The following is a 16,234-nucleotide window of genomic DNA, read 5'->3' on the forward strand; positions in this document are numbered from 1 at the left end:
TTCCTTGACTCTTTTCTTGTCACTCTTTGACCAAAAACAACTAATGTAGGAAATAATCAGTGTCCTCGATATCTAGTTAAGTTTGATAATGACATGTATCCGTTTCGGTAGATGTCCATGTATTTTCAGATATATAGCTATGTGCAATCTATATAGATGATTCTCTGTTTTTTAGATTAAAAGGTACACAATGTATATGAAACTATGTCCCTTTAAAGTATAGGTTTTTGATAACTATCACCCATTAACTATAGTTTAGATAAATATTTAGCTGCCTGACAATGAAGAAATTTCAAAAAGGGGGTGGTGATGGACAGAGTATCTGAGTTAATCAGAACACTCCTACCCAGTCAACAGATCAGGGCTTGATCCATCACCGTTTTTTAGCTCACTGCACCATCCCAGTTCAGAACCTGGCTATATGCAAATTAGTCTGACCCTGGCCCAGTGCATCATGGGAACAGGGCAGACCAAACTACCAAGCCAATTCTTTACTGGAAAGGAAACAAGCTTCCGGGGACCGGTTTCTGGCATTACAGCCGTCTTCGGCCCGGCTTGCTTGAATCCTGATGGTGCAATGAGCAAGGGACTCATGTCTGAGCATACCCTTCCACACTCATGGTGGCCAAAATAATTTCAAAAAGGGGGTGGTGATGGACAGAGTATCTGAGTTAATCAGAACACTCCTACCCAGTCAACAGATCAGGGCTTGATCCATCACCGTTTTTTAGCTCACTGCACCATCCCAGTTCAGAACCTGGCTATATGCAAATTAGTCTGACCCTGGCCCAGTGCATCATGGGAACAGGGCAGACCAAACTACCAAGCCAATTCTTCACTGGAAAGGAAACAAGCTTCCGGGGACCGGTTTCTGGCATTACAGCCGTCTTCGGCCCGGCTTGCTTGAATCCTGATGGTGCAATGAGCAAGGGACTCATGTCTGAGCATACCCTTCCACACTCATGGTGGCCAAAATAATTTCAAAAAGGGGGTGGTGATGGACAGAGTATCTGAGTTAATCAGAACACTCCTACCCAGTCAACAGATCAGGGCTTGATCCATCACCGTTTTTTAGCTCACTGCACCATCCCAGTTCAGAAACTGGCTATATGCAAATTAGTCTGACCCTGGCCCAGTGCATCATGGGAACAGGGCAGACCAAACTACCAAGCCAATTCTTCACTGGAAAGGAAACAAGCTTCCGGGGACCGGTTACTGGCATTACAGCCGTCTTCGGCCCGGCTTGCTTGAATCCTGATGGTGCAATGAGCAAGGGACTCATGTCTGAGCATACCCTTCCACACTCATGGTGGCCAAAATAATTTCAAAAAGGGGGTGGTGATGGACAGAGTATCTGAGTTAATCAGAACACTCCTACCCAGTCAACAGATCAGGGCTTGATCCATCACCGTTTTTTAGCTCACTGCACCATCCCAGTTCAGAACCTGGCTATATGCAAATTAGTCTGACCCTGGCCCAGTGCATCATGGGAACAGGGCAGACCAAACTACCAAGCCAATTCTTCACTGGCCAGGTTCTGAAACTGGGATGGTGCAATGAGCTATAAAACGGTGTTGGATCTAGCCCTGATCTCTTGACTGGGTGAGAGTACTCTGCTTAATTCAGAGACTCTGTCCATCACCACCCCTTGTTGTAAATAATTTTGTCCACCCTAAGCGTGGAAGGGTATACTCAGATGTGAGTCCCTTGCTCATTGCACCATCAGGATTCAAGCAAGCCGGGCCGAAGACGCCTGAAATGGCAGAAACCGGTCCCCGGAAGCTTGTTTCCTTCCCAGTGTAAGAATTGGCTTTTGTAGTCTGGTCTGCCCTGTTCCCATGATGCACTGGGCCAGGGACAGACTAATTTGCATACAGCCAGGTTCTGAAACTGGGATGGTGCAATGAGCTAAAAAACGGTGTTGGATCTAGCCCTGATCTCTTGACTGGGTGAGAGTACTCTGCTTAATTCAGAGACTCTGTCCATCACCACCCCTTGTTGTAAATAATTTTGTCCACCCTAAGCCTGGAAGGGTATACTCAGATGTGAGTCCCTTGCTCATTGCACCATCAGGATTCAAGCAAGCCGGGCCGAAGACGCCTGAAATGGCAGAAACCGGTCCCCGGAAGCTTGTTTCCTTCCCAGTGTAAGAATTGGCTTTTGTAGTCTGGTCTGCCCTGTTCCCATGATGCACTGGGCCAGGGACAGACTAATTTGCATACAGCCAGGTTCTGAAACTGGGATGGTGCAATGAGCTAAAAAACGGTGTTGGATCTAGCCCTGATCTCTTGACTGGGTGAGAGTACTCTGCTTAATTCAGAGACTCTGTCCATCACCACCCCTTGTTGTAAATAATTTTGTCCACCCTAAGCGTGGAAGGGTATACTCAGATGTGAGTCCCTTGCTCATTGCACCATCAGGATTCAAGCAAGCCGGGCCGAAGACGCCTGAAATGGCAGAAACCGGTCCCCGGAAGCTTGTTTCCTTCCCAGTGTAAGAATTGGCTTTTGTAGTCAGGTCTGCCCTGTTCCCATGATGCACTGGGCCAGGGACAGACTAATTTGCATACAGCCAGGTTCTGAAACTGGGATGGTGCAATGAGCTAAAAAACGGTGTTGGATCTAGCCCTGATCTCTTGACTGGGTGAGAGTACTCTGCTTAATTCAGAGACTCTGGCCATCACCACCCCTTGTTGTAAATAATAATGACAATGAAGAAAAACCTGTTTTTTATTTATAGAAGTGACCGTGCCTAAGGGTATAAAATAATTTTGTATAGCAGTATAATTTATATGTGTTTCTGATACCCAATTTTTTTACTTTTTTCAGTGTTTATATTATTTTGTTGCAAATGACGGTCTCCTGATGAAGACAATGGCCGAAACGCGCGTAGTGTTCCAACCCACCGCATTGCCAACTTCAATAATCTTTTGAACATACATCTAGTCATTTGAAGTGTTTTTGTTTATAGTTTTGTTGTTTTTCAATGTTGTCCAATACATGTCAAATTGATTTAAAATGATATAAATGTTTTTTATGAATTGAGTGTTTATATATAAAAAAAACTATGAAAAAATATATATGAAAAAAGAAATCAAAGAAAAAATATAAATAAATGAATATCATTTTTATAAAAATTGGTTATCTATCGATTTTTTATCATTGTGCCACATTTACTGCTTCATTATAAAGATTTACCCTATAGGAAATGGCACTAAAACTATAAAGTGTTTGCTACAATTTCTCCCCTTTTTCTAATGACTCAGGTCAGGATTGCCAGGATGACCTCGCTGGGGTGTTGGGCGTCCGGTGCAGAGAGGGGAGGACTTGCGGATTTGGAGTCCTAGCTTGGGTTGGTGTTGGACAAACCCGGTGTTCACAGGAGATAGGAGTTTTTTGTGAATGCAAGGTAGGTCTCTGGGGTTCTTGGAGGCTGCAGGACACACCGAGTTTAGAGCAGGAGACAGGCCGGTAGGGCTGGTCCCAAAGCAGTTGTCCTCCTCCTCCTCCTCTTCTTCTGCAGCACGGCTCGTCAGTCCTTTTTCTTGTCACGTCGAATCTGAAGAGACAAGGTTCAGGGATGCCCCTAAAGACAAGATTTAGGGGCATTACAGGGGTGTGCAGGTTGGGTCCAATGGGTCCCTTTCCTGGGGTGTCTACATCCCCTAGTATGCCACCCTCTAGTGGGTGGGAGGGAGGCAAAAGCCTCTTCCTGATTGGAGGGGTCCTCCCATCTTCAAGAGAGCAGGGACTGAGATATCTGCTTCACCTTGCCTCCCACACCTGAGGTTGGCACAGCTCCCTTCCTGGCTCTGTTTTCCTGCTGCTTCTCGCGCCTCAAATGGGGGTCAGAACTGGTGGGAGCCAGTTGCTGGTATCAGCAAAATGCTGGCAGTAGCTAAGGCGGCAGGCCTTTGAAGCTCCCTCTTCGAGGACCCTGTCCATCCTGGCGGAGGAGGCATAACACCTCTGCCCAGGCTGTGCTTTGTTCCCAGACCCAGAGTGCGGAGGGCTCTCTACCCAGGGGTCCAGAAACCAGTCTGGTGGTGGCAGATGACTGGGAGCCAGTCAGGAACTACGCCAGAGTTGGACGTTTTTCAGGGGGCATCTCTAAGATGCTCTGTGTGTGCATTTTTTTACTAAATCCAACACTGGCATCTTTGTGGGTTTCAGTTGCTGGGAAGTTTGATACCAAACAACTCAGACTTCAGTAAAGCCATCATGGAGCTCTGGAGTTTGTGCTATCAAACTCCCAGCACATAATCTCAAAATTGCTTCACTGCACCTACAAGGTCTGTGAATGGCATATAGACTGTAGGGGCATAGTGCTCATGCAGCTATGCCCTCACCTGTGGTATGGGGCACCCTGCCTTTAGAGCTGAAAGGCCTGCTAGGGAGGTGACCTATCCATGCCACAGGCAGTGTAGGTGGGCATGGCACGTAGGGGTGGTTGCCAAAACACCCTCTACCAAAACACCCAGTCTGCAATGGCAGGTTGAGGGTGCTAAGGTTAGGGGCCTCTGTGGGTGGCATAATACATGTTGAAGCCCTCAAAGGCCCTCTCACAAAGTCCTTGGTACCAGGGGTACCTTTTATAAGGGACTTGCACGTGGCTCAGTAGTGTGCCAATTGTGGGTGTAAAGGTACCGTTTTGGGAAAAAACACAGGTGCTAGGGCCCAGTTAGCAGGATCCCAGCACACACTTAGTCAAGTTGGCATCAGGTCTCTGGCAAAAAGTTTGGGGGTAACCATGCAAAACAGGGGCACTTTCCTACACAAGGGTTCCCTCTACGCTATTAGAACTCTGTCAAACAATCAACACTTTCCTTGCAGAATTCACCAAAGGAACAGCCCTTCACTCTTCCAGCGTCTAGTCAAGTGAACGCTAGAATTACAGTGAAATTCGTTTAATATATGTAAAGTTGCTCAATAGAAGGCTGCTGCATCATTTCCAAGAGGACACGCTTAACAGGCGCACGATGGAGCTGATCGTCAGTTCCCAATACATCAATGGGTCGGTAATGCACTACCATTTTGTAAGCACCACTTAGCCACTAGAGGTTATCTGCTATATGTGACCACAAAAAAGGCTACGTTCCAAGGTCAATTTAACTACTTACCTTCATGTGGTGATATTTTGTGTTTTTATATTGAGTTTTGAACCTGGGTTTCAGGTTTCTTTTTTGAGTGTACTGTTTAACTCCAATCGTAACCTGTTATAATACAACGTTATAATTTGATCAGTAATAAGCATCATATACATATTGCGTTCATCATATTCAACATATTAATTCCAGAATATTGTTTTTCAAGTAGAAGAAAGGCAGAAGTGAGACTAGAGTTACGCAAATTAATGTCTAAAGCCAAAGTAGGTATAACTTGACTATATTTTGAGCCAGTGGAAAATTGTTTTTAAAAGGCGCATTGTTGCACACCAGTCCTCATCCATGAATATATTATTATAAAAGATGCTTGGACACACAAAGTAACCTCACGGTTCATAGATCTCGGTCGGGCGGTAGCAAAAAGACTAATCACCGGGAGGGGGAAAGCCCCAGACCCCCCACACATACTCACCTGGAGACGATCCATGTTGACATGGGTAAAAGCAGAAAGCATAGCCTTGAGTTGTGAGGACATCACGGGCATCCGCAAAGACCCGTTAGCCCCAAGATGGGATGCTTTACTCAAGGAGTTACAAAACATAAACAGCAATAACAAAGAGGGCTAAACCGCTAGGGGCTCCATAACTCAGGCAGAGGCGCCATAGGGCAAGGCAATCCGCCATTGTGGGGTTACTTCCAGACAGTGGATGACAAATAGGATTGTGTGCCTTCTACATTGCTCCACAAACACAAGCTAATAATGAAAACACATGTGATGAGACACCTGAAACAGTTCTAGGAGTCGTCCAAGGAGTGCCACGATACATTACTACATCAACCCCAGTTTTGCTCTTTAGTTGCCCCTGTTGCATTTACACCCGCCTCCCTAACTTCAAGGCGACGGTATGAAACAGATTAATGCCACCACAGTAGGCCATACGCACTCAGACTACTCAATATTTCTAGACTTTAAGATACACTATTTGCAATAAGTAACCCACTGATAACTACTTGCACGAACAGCAATGATGTATGAAAACTTACCTGGATTGTAATCGCAATATCATATTCTTTCCATCATGATATAACTACTGAGAATTATTGACTGTAATGCATTTCATGCGTGTTAACCCTGTTAATGTGTAACCCATAATCATAACAAAAATAAATAAAAACAGATTTGGGGGTAGGGGAAATGCTTAGACACTGATTTTGATAGTCGTTGAAATTTCAGTTTCAAAGTGTTTTATTTATAAGCGATCTATGCATATTAAACTGTAGTTGAAGGCCCCGAAGTCAGGGCAAATGATACAAAATTTAAAAAGGAATTTCAGTGAAAGAGTTCATCTCCTACGTTCTATATATTGAATGATCAGTTAACCTGAGTTACCGGCAACTTAGCAACTGCGTGGTGAATACCTCTGTAAAAATTTGAACAATCCAGCTTTACGGTCAGCAAGATTGGAAAAAAGGAGCCACTGTCCACAGCACGCGCATTAAGCATAAAATGACTTATTTAGAGGATCACCTCATTTCATGTTACCCTTTTTTGGTAATGCTCATTGCAACAAGCGGCAGAAACTCAAGTTGGAAATACCAAAATAATGCCACTGAGAATGACCATCAACCTTATGGCAAGCACTAAATTCAAACAGAGGAAAATTACTTTTATTAAAAACCTTTTGAACTGTGACACACTACGATTTCAATAGCATCAGCTCCCATAACATCATGAAACTTTACTTTTGTAGAAGTCAAAAGAAAATTAATCATCTCATTTTTGCCTGATCCGTGTGTTTATTTGTTATAATTTCTGCAGGAATAAAACAGTAGACAGCGATCCTATGTCACGTTCACATTCCCTTAATTATCCACCTTTTTGCGGCCGGAAGTTGCTCACAGTAGCCTGAAACGTACACGTTCCTATTACAATGGGGGGCTGTTTCGAATTCTCACAATTACATTTTACAAGCAATACTTATTAATCCAGTTGTGGGCACCGTGTCGTTAAGAATCCTCGATCTTTGCGCCTCCTGAAACATACCAATTTAGTATTTTATTGACAAATACAGCTGGCGCCCAGAATCTATAACTATGCAAGTTTGGATGCTATGAGGATGTGCGATGTTGGAAGATGGCTAAAGAGGGTTAGGGACAACAACTTCAAAGTGGAAACGTGTTGCAACATTTATAACAAAGCATACTTCAGTTTATGGAAATCTGAAGGACTGCCATCTTTTTTTCCTAAAGGAATCCTACAATCGGTCTCGATTTTTCAGGTCAGAAGTTTGAATTCTTGTTGCACTCACAAATGGAGCACTTTACATTGCCCAAATTGTACCTCTCTACTCCCCATATGCCTCACAGTGGCAGGACAGGCAGACTGGAATTGGGAGTGGTGAACAGGGAGCAACAGGATGTTTGCTTGTGCGTAAATGGGAGCTTATTCAGTAATGAAAGTTCTAACAAGGGGACTGGCAGGTGGTTTTCTAAGTATACCACCCAAGCTTTTGACACCCTTCAGAAGCCTGGTGGAAGGAACTAAGGCATACAATATGTACCATGAGTAACAATGTGAACGTGGGCTCCTATACCAAAGAAGGTCACAGGTTTATGGACGATATGATCATGAGGGAACAAGAGGCTTTGCAGATTTTAAGAGAGAGGCGATGTGCATTTGTTGTCTAACAGTTTTTGGAGAAACCAGCATGTCTGTGCTCAATATAGAAGCTAGTGACAACAACTGCATGAGTCAACAACCAAGACATTGTCTGCATTCGTCTGTTATTTAAAAGGGTACTAAAGCCAGACATTCGGCTATCTCCTTAGCATCAGTGATGACGACAACTTCATACTACTATTAAAACGAAGTAGCACCAGTTTTTCAAAGTTGGAGTCGCTGAGTCCTTGTTTTGAGGGGATTAAAACTCTACCCCCAAGGCTAAAGAGGCGTTCCACAGGTGCGCTGGAAGGCAAAGGGGTATTATGGATGACAAACACCTGTTTGACCAAGGGGTACTTCAGCAGACAAGAGAGACTTTTGTCACCATCAGTCAGAAATTTGAGAACTTCCTCTTCTCCTACTGCGGGTCTGCTGGCACTAAATTGGAAGAAGTCCTCGTCATCGTCCACATCTGCAGGCTCTGGGGAGGGCTGCCGTACCTCAGATGGCTTAATAAAAGCCACCTCTTCACGAAGGAAGCCAACTGCTTGCTCTGCTGTCTTGTCTTCCATCCATCGCAGCCGGAACTGAGGGATGCTTGCACTTGCAATGACCAAGTGACGGTTCTTAAAACAGTTGCTGAACCTGCGATGGAGAGCGTCAAGTAAGCCATCTGCCAGATGGGTGGTGAGGGTCAGGGTAAGCCGCAGTGTCTCAAGTTTTTTGCGCAAGGCTGCAATGGTAGGAAGAAGAAAACCGATCAGGCACTTGGACTCGGCCTGCAATATATCGAGGGCACAGGCCAAGGGTTCCATAATGCGGCAGTATTCATCCAAGAAGATGAGTTCGGGTGGACGGATGCGCTCCAGCTTAAGATGATCACAAATATCATGCAGGATTTCCACAGGAACACTCCTCATCCGGTTGCATACCTGGTATAAGGAATTCCACCCCCTGACACAATGATCTTCAACTGTCATCTCCGGAAGTTGGACTGACTGGTTGCTCTTGTTCCAGAGAGCAACACATTTAACTATCATGGAATGGTACAACATCTTCAAAGCATAAGGCCCATGGCTTAGGATAGCATGTGCATCTTGAGAGGCCACAAGGCTTAAGGCATGGGCTGCACACTGGTGATGAGGAGGAAGTAGGATGCGTGGGGCATTAGAGTCCAATTGACCTTCCATGAGAAGTCTGTGAACGTCAAGGAATACAGGTGCATCCTCTTCCTCTTCTTGCTTTACTTCAGTAAACACATGGAATGATTCATTTTCCTCTTCCTTTACATTAGTAGGAACTTTCCCAAAACCCTCAGCCAGATACGGGAAACCCTGATAAGTCTTCATGAAGTTGTACCCATTGTCTGTCACAATACAGCGCACCTTACCCTGTATCCCAAATGCTTCATGAATCTCAATAATCTTAGATGCAATCTGGCTGTATGCGAGCTTGTTTGCCAAGCGACAGCACGCAAGAGCTGCTGATTGACGTTTAAGAGAGGAGAGGTCAATCCAGTGAACAGTAATGCCAAGGAAACTGCATCCATGCCAGCTCCAGATGTCAGCAGTCGTGCACACTGTTGGGATGTCCCTTAGTCTGGTTCTCACATCTGCGGTCATCTGCTCATAAGTGCATTCCACATGCTCTTCAAGAACTTGGCGACACATGACCTCACAGGATGGTGCCAGGCCCTTGACTAGGGCAATGAAAGAGGGCTGCTCCACCAAACTAATCCTCTGGACATCCTGCACCACAAAATCCACCACCAGCCGGTTTACCAGCTCTTGATCAGGTGACGACGAGCTTACTTGGCAAAGTTTTGGCTCCATAGTCTTTACAAGTATCGGTTTTGACTGAACAGGAGGGTACAGCATAATTTTCTTAAATGGGGCTACTGAGCTTTCGTACACTTCCCCATCAGCACGGTGATCCCAAATAGCATTGTGTTTGAGCGAAACATGTACAGGACTAGGTGCGTCTTGGAAAAACTCTGTATGCGTCCTCTGCAAAAAGAAAAAACAAACTTGTTTAATTTAAAAACATACACGATCTAACATGCAAACCATACATGAAATATAAGATTGACCAGAGAAGCAGAGGGAATTCAGATGCTTTTCAGTGAGAGGAAATTTTATGAATAACTCAAAATGTCCAATTCTCTAATTTTATGAATAACTCAAAATGTCCAATTCTCTATTTTAATAAACCCTTTCTGCAAATTCTTTATCCGTTTCTTCACTTGCATTTCTCTTTGTGGCTTTACGATTTTAAACATTTTAACACTTAGTAGTATTGGCACCACTAATCGTTTTTTTCTACATAGCGGTTGCTCTCAGACTTGAGGTTATATATATATATGACACTGCATTTGAAAATGATAAAATAAAAAAAGAACTTTGCTGCTGAAACTACCGGAGTGGTGTCCGTTTCTCTGTCTGGCTGTGCTGTTTGTTCGGTGCTCCAGGGAGCGTTACACGTATATATATATATATATATATATATATATATATATATATATATATATATATATCTCAATGAAACAATGCCAAATTCGAAAGGACATTAACCCATTCAGCTGAACTTGTGTCTTTCGTGCTGCAGAAGATCGCAAAGCTAGGTCACTGATTTTATTCATAACTATAAATGATCAATTAATATTTTTGGATCTAGAGAAGACGATACAGGTTCATTGATAGGTGCCCTGGCTAATGCTGCTTTCGATAATATGTACTGCCTGTCCTTGGATGCTTAAACAGGATATCTGTGCTACTATAACCTGCTGGCTTAAATGTCATTGTAAGATGGGAAGTTATGCATTTTTGCCAACGAACTAGGAGTGTTGGTAACGGTGCCGTGTGTAATATCCTCCACAAAGATTCCTTACCTTTGAATTTTCCAGGCACCAGGCTGGATCCGGAAACGTTTGCTGAGCAATGCCCCTTGTGAGCGACGTCACGATGCTCCATTCGGCTCCGCGTGTCGTCGATGTCAGTTATGATGTCGCGGTTCCTTCATAGGCGCCACCCAGGCGCGCGGACGTCAGTTCTTTTCTTTCCGTGCCAGTTAAGTGCCGATCCGGGAAGAGCTACCCCTCTGCCACTTTTTGGCAGGCTTTTTCTCGACTTTTGTCAATATTTTTGAAGACTTTGTGTGCGAGGGATGTCGGGTAGGAAGACAGGTTTTAAACGGTGCAGGACTTGTTCCTGCACGATGTCGGGTACTGATCCCCACCGCGTTTGTCTATGGTGTCTTGAACGCGACCGCAATTTGAAGTTGTGTTCAGATTGCCGGGCGATGGCTCCAAAGACCTTGAGGGAGCGGGCATTGAAGTTTCTCGTGGCCTGGCAGTCGACACCGTCGAGCGAGACTCCAAGGAGGTCACAATCCCATTTGAAGAAGAGGAGGTCGCAGGATCGCTCTCTGAGCCCTAAGTCCTCTTCCCCCATTCGAGGTCATCTGGACACTCGGGGAAGAGGCACAAGGAGAAGAAGTCCAAGCGGACTTCGACTTTACCTCAACTGGCGTCTGTGGTCGAGAGAGGTAAGGATGACCAAAGCTCTAGGCATGGTTCTGCGGAGCCGGAGCCAGAGTCGACTTCGCGTCACCCTCCATTTCCGGGAACCGCAGCGACTCCCGCTCAAATGAAGGAATTTTACGAGGCCACGCGCCGAGTATTTGAGTGGAATGACCCCGTTGGTGAGCCCTCGAGCCCCGCGGGGCCCCATCGGGTTCAACTGCTCCGGCCACGGCACTGGTGGGGCCTCAGGGGTCTGATCTCGGATCCAGTTTGACGCCAGTCGTACCAACGTGACCTTTGCCGACGTTGAACCCGAAGTCGGTGCCAGCGGCGTCGCAAACCCCATCCTCATTCCTGATGACATGGAGCCGGAACGTCGCCGTTCGACGCCGATTCCGACAAGACCCATGGGTTCTATGTTGTCACCTGAGCACTTTGTGGATGTGCTAGGCTCAGGAGAGGAATGGGTGGAGTTTGGAGACCCTTTCGAGAACCAGAATGTCTCGGAGGAAACTATGGACTGGTATGGGGAACTTGGGATACTTCCCCAGACACTTGCATGCTCTCTCCACCTACAGTGGCTACGGAGGAGAGGGCATCCCATGCTATGGTGGTTAAGAGGGCAGCTGAGGTCCTTGACCAGGAGTTAGCCTCAGTACAAGTCAGGACTAATCTCCTGACCGAAGTGCTTCAACCTCCGGCTTCCACCTGTGAACCCCTTTTGCCCTTTAATGAGGCACTTATGGACATCCTACTAGGAACTTGGTCCAAACGTAGCACAGGGGCTCCTGTGAACAGCACAATTGCATGCCGCCATCGCCCAGCACCGGGCGACACAAAGTTCCTCAGCCAACACACCACCCCAGAAAGTTTGGTGGTGCAAGCTCAACTTCCCAGGTCGCATTCTATTCCACCCCTCGGGATAGGGACTCCAAGAGACTGGACTCTTTAGGGAAGAAGTTGTTTTCTTCCTCCAGTCTGGCATTACGGTCAGTGAACACCGCATGCTTATTGAGCCGTTTCTCCCATTCCATTTTGGGAGACGGTTGCGCATGTGCTGCCACAGGTCCCAGAGGAGGCCCAGGCTGTGCTCTCCCAGACTGTCAAGGACGGGAGAGATGGGGCAAAATTCACCATTCGGTGTGGTTTGGATACGACCGATTCGCTGGGCAGGTCTATTTCATCGACAGTGGTCTTGAGGCACCACGCCTGGCTTCATACAACTGACTTCTCGGGGGATGTCCAAGCCAATTTGATGGACATGCCCTTCAACGGAACCTGCCTTTGTGGGGAAAAGGCTGACTCTGTCTTGGTCATGTTCAAGGACTCTCGAGCTTACGCCAGATCATTGGGACTCTCCTCTACTCCTCATGGCCAGTCTTCCTTTCGCCCCTTTCATGGCAACGGAAGGGGTTTCCAGTCACGTCAGCCCTATCCACGCCACAGTCCCGCACATTCTTCCCAAGCTACGCGTGGACGTGGACGCGGTACATTCTCTCCTCGGAATGGAGGTCAGAAGTCGTCCGCCACACTGCCCCCAGCAGCCGCAGCCTCCAAGCACCCCTAGGCTGATTCTGCAGGACCCCACTACTCCAGTGTGTGGGAGAATTTGTCATCTTCTCCCCCGCTTGAGATCCATAACAAAAGACAAGTGGGTCTTGCAGATCGTCCAGGAGGGCTATACTCTTCCTTGCCTTTCTTTTCCTCCTACTATTCTGCCAAGTCAGAATCGGCTGGCGGAGGATCACTTAAAACTGCTCCAAGAGGAAGTTATGGCTCTTTGGGCCAAAGGAGCTATAGGAAGGGTTCCAGTTTCAGAAGTAGACAGTGGCTGTTATTCCCGCTACTTTCTGATTCCGAAGAAGAACAAGGGTCTCTGGCCCATTTTGGATCTTTGGACCGTCAATCTCTTTCTCAAAAAGGAGAAATTCAAAATGCTCACGTTGGCTCAAGTCTTGTCTGCCTTAGACCAAGGAGACTGGATGGTTGTGTTGGACCTGCAGGATGCCCATTTGCACATTCCCATCCTGCCGGGCCACAGTCGCTACCTACGGTTCAAGTTAGGCCATGAGCACTTTCAGTTTACTGTGCTCCCCTTTGGCCTTAACAGTTCCCTTGGGTGTTAACCAAGGTGATGACGGTGGTTGCGGCTCAGCTGTGCAGGTTAGGGGTTTCGGTCTTCCCCCCACCTCGACGACTGGCTATTGAAGTCGTCCTCGCCCCAGGCAGACGTCTCCCACCTTCAGACTACGGCGTACCTCCTGCATTCGCTGGGGTTTGCTATAAACGTGCCGAAGTCACACCTGACTCCTTCTCAGATGCTCCCTTTCATCTGAGCTGTTCTTGACACAGTGCAGTTTCGGGCTTATCCTCCCGAGCAGCGAGTCCAGGTTATTTAGGTTATGATTCCGATATTTCAGCCTCTATCCTGGATTTCGGTGAAGTTGACTCTGAGGCTGTTGGGCCTCATGGCCTCCTGCATCCTGTTGGTAAGACACGCGAGATGGCGTATGCGGGCTCTGCAGTGGGACTTGAAGTTCCAATGGGCACAGCCTCAGGGATATCTCACCAACTTGGTTCAGATCTCGGCAGGAACTGCAAAGGATCTGCAGTGGTGGTTAACAAACTGAGATTGGGTCAAAGGCAGACCTCTCTCCCTTCCTCAATCGGATTTCACAATTGTGATGGATGCGTCACTTCTGGGATGGGGCGACCACTTGGGAGAAATGGAGATCAGGGGTCACTGGTCTCCAGCAGAGACGGGGCTCCATATAACGTGTTGGAGCTCCGAGCGATTCGCTTGGCATTGAAAGCATTTCTTTCCTCTGTCAAGGGGAAGTTGGTGCTGGTGTTAACGGACAACACCACTGCCATGTGGTATAGCAACAAGCAACGCGGGGTGGGGTCATGGACCCTTTGCCGAGAGGCTCTGTGCCTCTGGACGTGGCTAGAACATCAGAGCCTAGCCCTGGTGGTTCTACACCTGGCAGGTTCTCTGAATGCCAGAACAGACTACCTCAGCCGTCGATGACTAGTGGATCACTAATGGCGTCTCCAGTCGGAGGTGGCGCAAGGTCTCTTTCAGCAGTGGGGAAAACCTTCGTTAGATTTGTTCGCCTCTGAAGAGAACGTGCAATATCAGCAGTACTGTGCGCTGGAGTTTCCAAGGCGGCTATCACTCGGCGACAGGTTTCAACGTGAGTGTAGCTCAGGCCTGTTGTACACCTTTACGCCCATACCACTCCTGCCCAGGGGAGGGTTCTCCACCCGAATCTGTCAACTCTGCGCCTCCATGCGTGGAGATTGAGTGGCGACAGTTGATGGCTTTTGACCTTCCTCCCGATGTCTGTGATGTTATTCTGGTGGCCAGGCCGCCCTCCACTAAGTCGGTATACGCCTGCCGTTGGCAGAAACTTGTATTATACCATACAGAAAGGTCTATTGGCCCTCTTTCTGCTTCTCTTTCTACTGTACTTGTATTAATTCTGACCCTTGCCCAGCAGGGCTCTGCTTTAGGAACTCTCAAGGGTTATCTTTCTGCTCCGTCTGATTTTTTGCAGCTGCCAGACCAACCTTCTCTCTTTAGATATCCTATTGTAAATAGATTTCTAAAAGGGCTGGTTCACTTGTTTGCTCCCATGCCCTTCATTATGCCACAATGGGACCTTAATTTGGTCCTCACATATTTGATGTGCCCTCCTTTTGAGCCGTTTCCCAATTGTCCCTTCTGGCTGTTGACCATCAAAACAGCCTTCTTAGTGGTGATTACATCGGCCCGGAGGGTGAGTGAGTTACAGGCATTATCCAGCTCGCCTACTTATTTTATGTCCTTTCAGGACAAGGTGGTGCTTCGCACCAGGGCATCTTTTTTACCATTCCATCTGGATCCGTCCATCATTTTGCCCACCTTCTTTGCTCCCCCACATCCTTCTAAGGAAAAGGAGCGTCTCCACCGACTGGGCCCATAAAGAGCGTTGTCGTTCTACCATGACCGCATTAGAGAGTTCCGGGTAGATGACCAACTCTTTGTGGGGTATGTGGGAGAAAGAAGGGAAAGGCAGTGCAGAAAAGAACCATCTCTCGCTGGGTTGTTCTCAGCATTAAAATCTTACGCCTTGGCGAAGAAGCAGCCCCCTGAGGGATTATGAGCCCATTCCACCAGGTGAAAGGCTGCGACTACGACTTTGGCACGGGGTGTCCCAGTCCAAGACAGCTGTCTGGCAGCGACGTGGGCATTATTGCACATGTTTGCAAAACATTATTGCCTTGACGGTGAAGTGCGCAGGGACGGACATTGTGCCAGCTCAGTCCTGTAAGACTTCTTAGTCTTGTCCATGAGTCCCCAACCCACCGCGGGGATGGTATGGCTTGGGTATCTGATTCAAAGGTAAGGAATCTGCAGCTAGAAGTCTCTATCAGATGAACATGGTTCTTACCTTCGGTAACACATTATCTGGTAGAGACTCTATCTAGCTGGATATTCCTTACAGCCTCACCCATTCCTCTCCGCTTTGCGGACTGATGTAGTAGATCTAGGATTACTCCTCTATCAGGGCCCTAGTTTTGCACATGTTTTTGTCAGTCAATTCATGGCTCTGTGCTTCTGGCGTGGAAAAACTAAAAGTACTGACGTCCGCGCGCCTAGGTGGAGCATATGTAGGCACACAACGTCATAACCGACGCTACGGACGTCATTGACGACACGCGGAACCGAATCGAGCCACCCGACGCCACACGCAAGCGGTATTGCTCAGCATAAGTTTCCGGATCCAGCCTGACGCCTGGGAATTTCAAAGGTAAGGAATCTGCAGCTAGATAGAGTCTCTACCAGATAATGCATAACTGAAGGTAAGTAACTTGTTCGTAAATCCTAATCCAACATCCAATCCAAATCGCAACCCAGGCATCCATTCCAATCACTTTCATCCATCCTATTCTTCCACTCTGA

The 16,234-nt window shown here is 47.0% G+C and overlaps 1 protein-coding gene across 2 annotated transcripts in view; it reads right to left on the bottom strand.

Moving 5' to 3' along the window:
- Window positions 1–6,332: 6,332 nt before the first annotated feature.
- The window catches only part of LOC144823157 (uncharacterized), a 71,400-nt gene continuing 61,498 nt past the window's right edge, over window positions 6,333–16,234 (bottom strand). For both annotated transcript variants that reach the window (XM_078681427.1, XM_078681426.1), the window contains exon 2: window positions 6,333–9,772. In XM_078681427.1, coding sequence (XP_078537553.1) covers window positions 7,922–9,643 — 1,722 coding nt within the window. In that variant the 5' untranslated portion in view covers window positions 9,644–9,772 and the 3' untranslated portion in view covers window positions 6,333–7,921. The remainder of the gene's footprint in view (window positions 9,773–16,234) is intronic.

This window comes from Lissotriton helveticus, chromosome 3_1, assembly GCF_964261635.1.
Source record: "Lissotriton helveticus chromosome 3_1, aLisHel1.1, whole genome shotgun sequence".
In the NCBI taxonomy this organism is placed as follows: domain Eukaryota; kingdom Metazoa; phylum Chordata; class Amphibia; order Caudata; family Salamandridae; genus Lissotriton; species Lissotriton helveticus.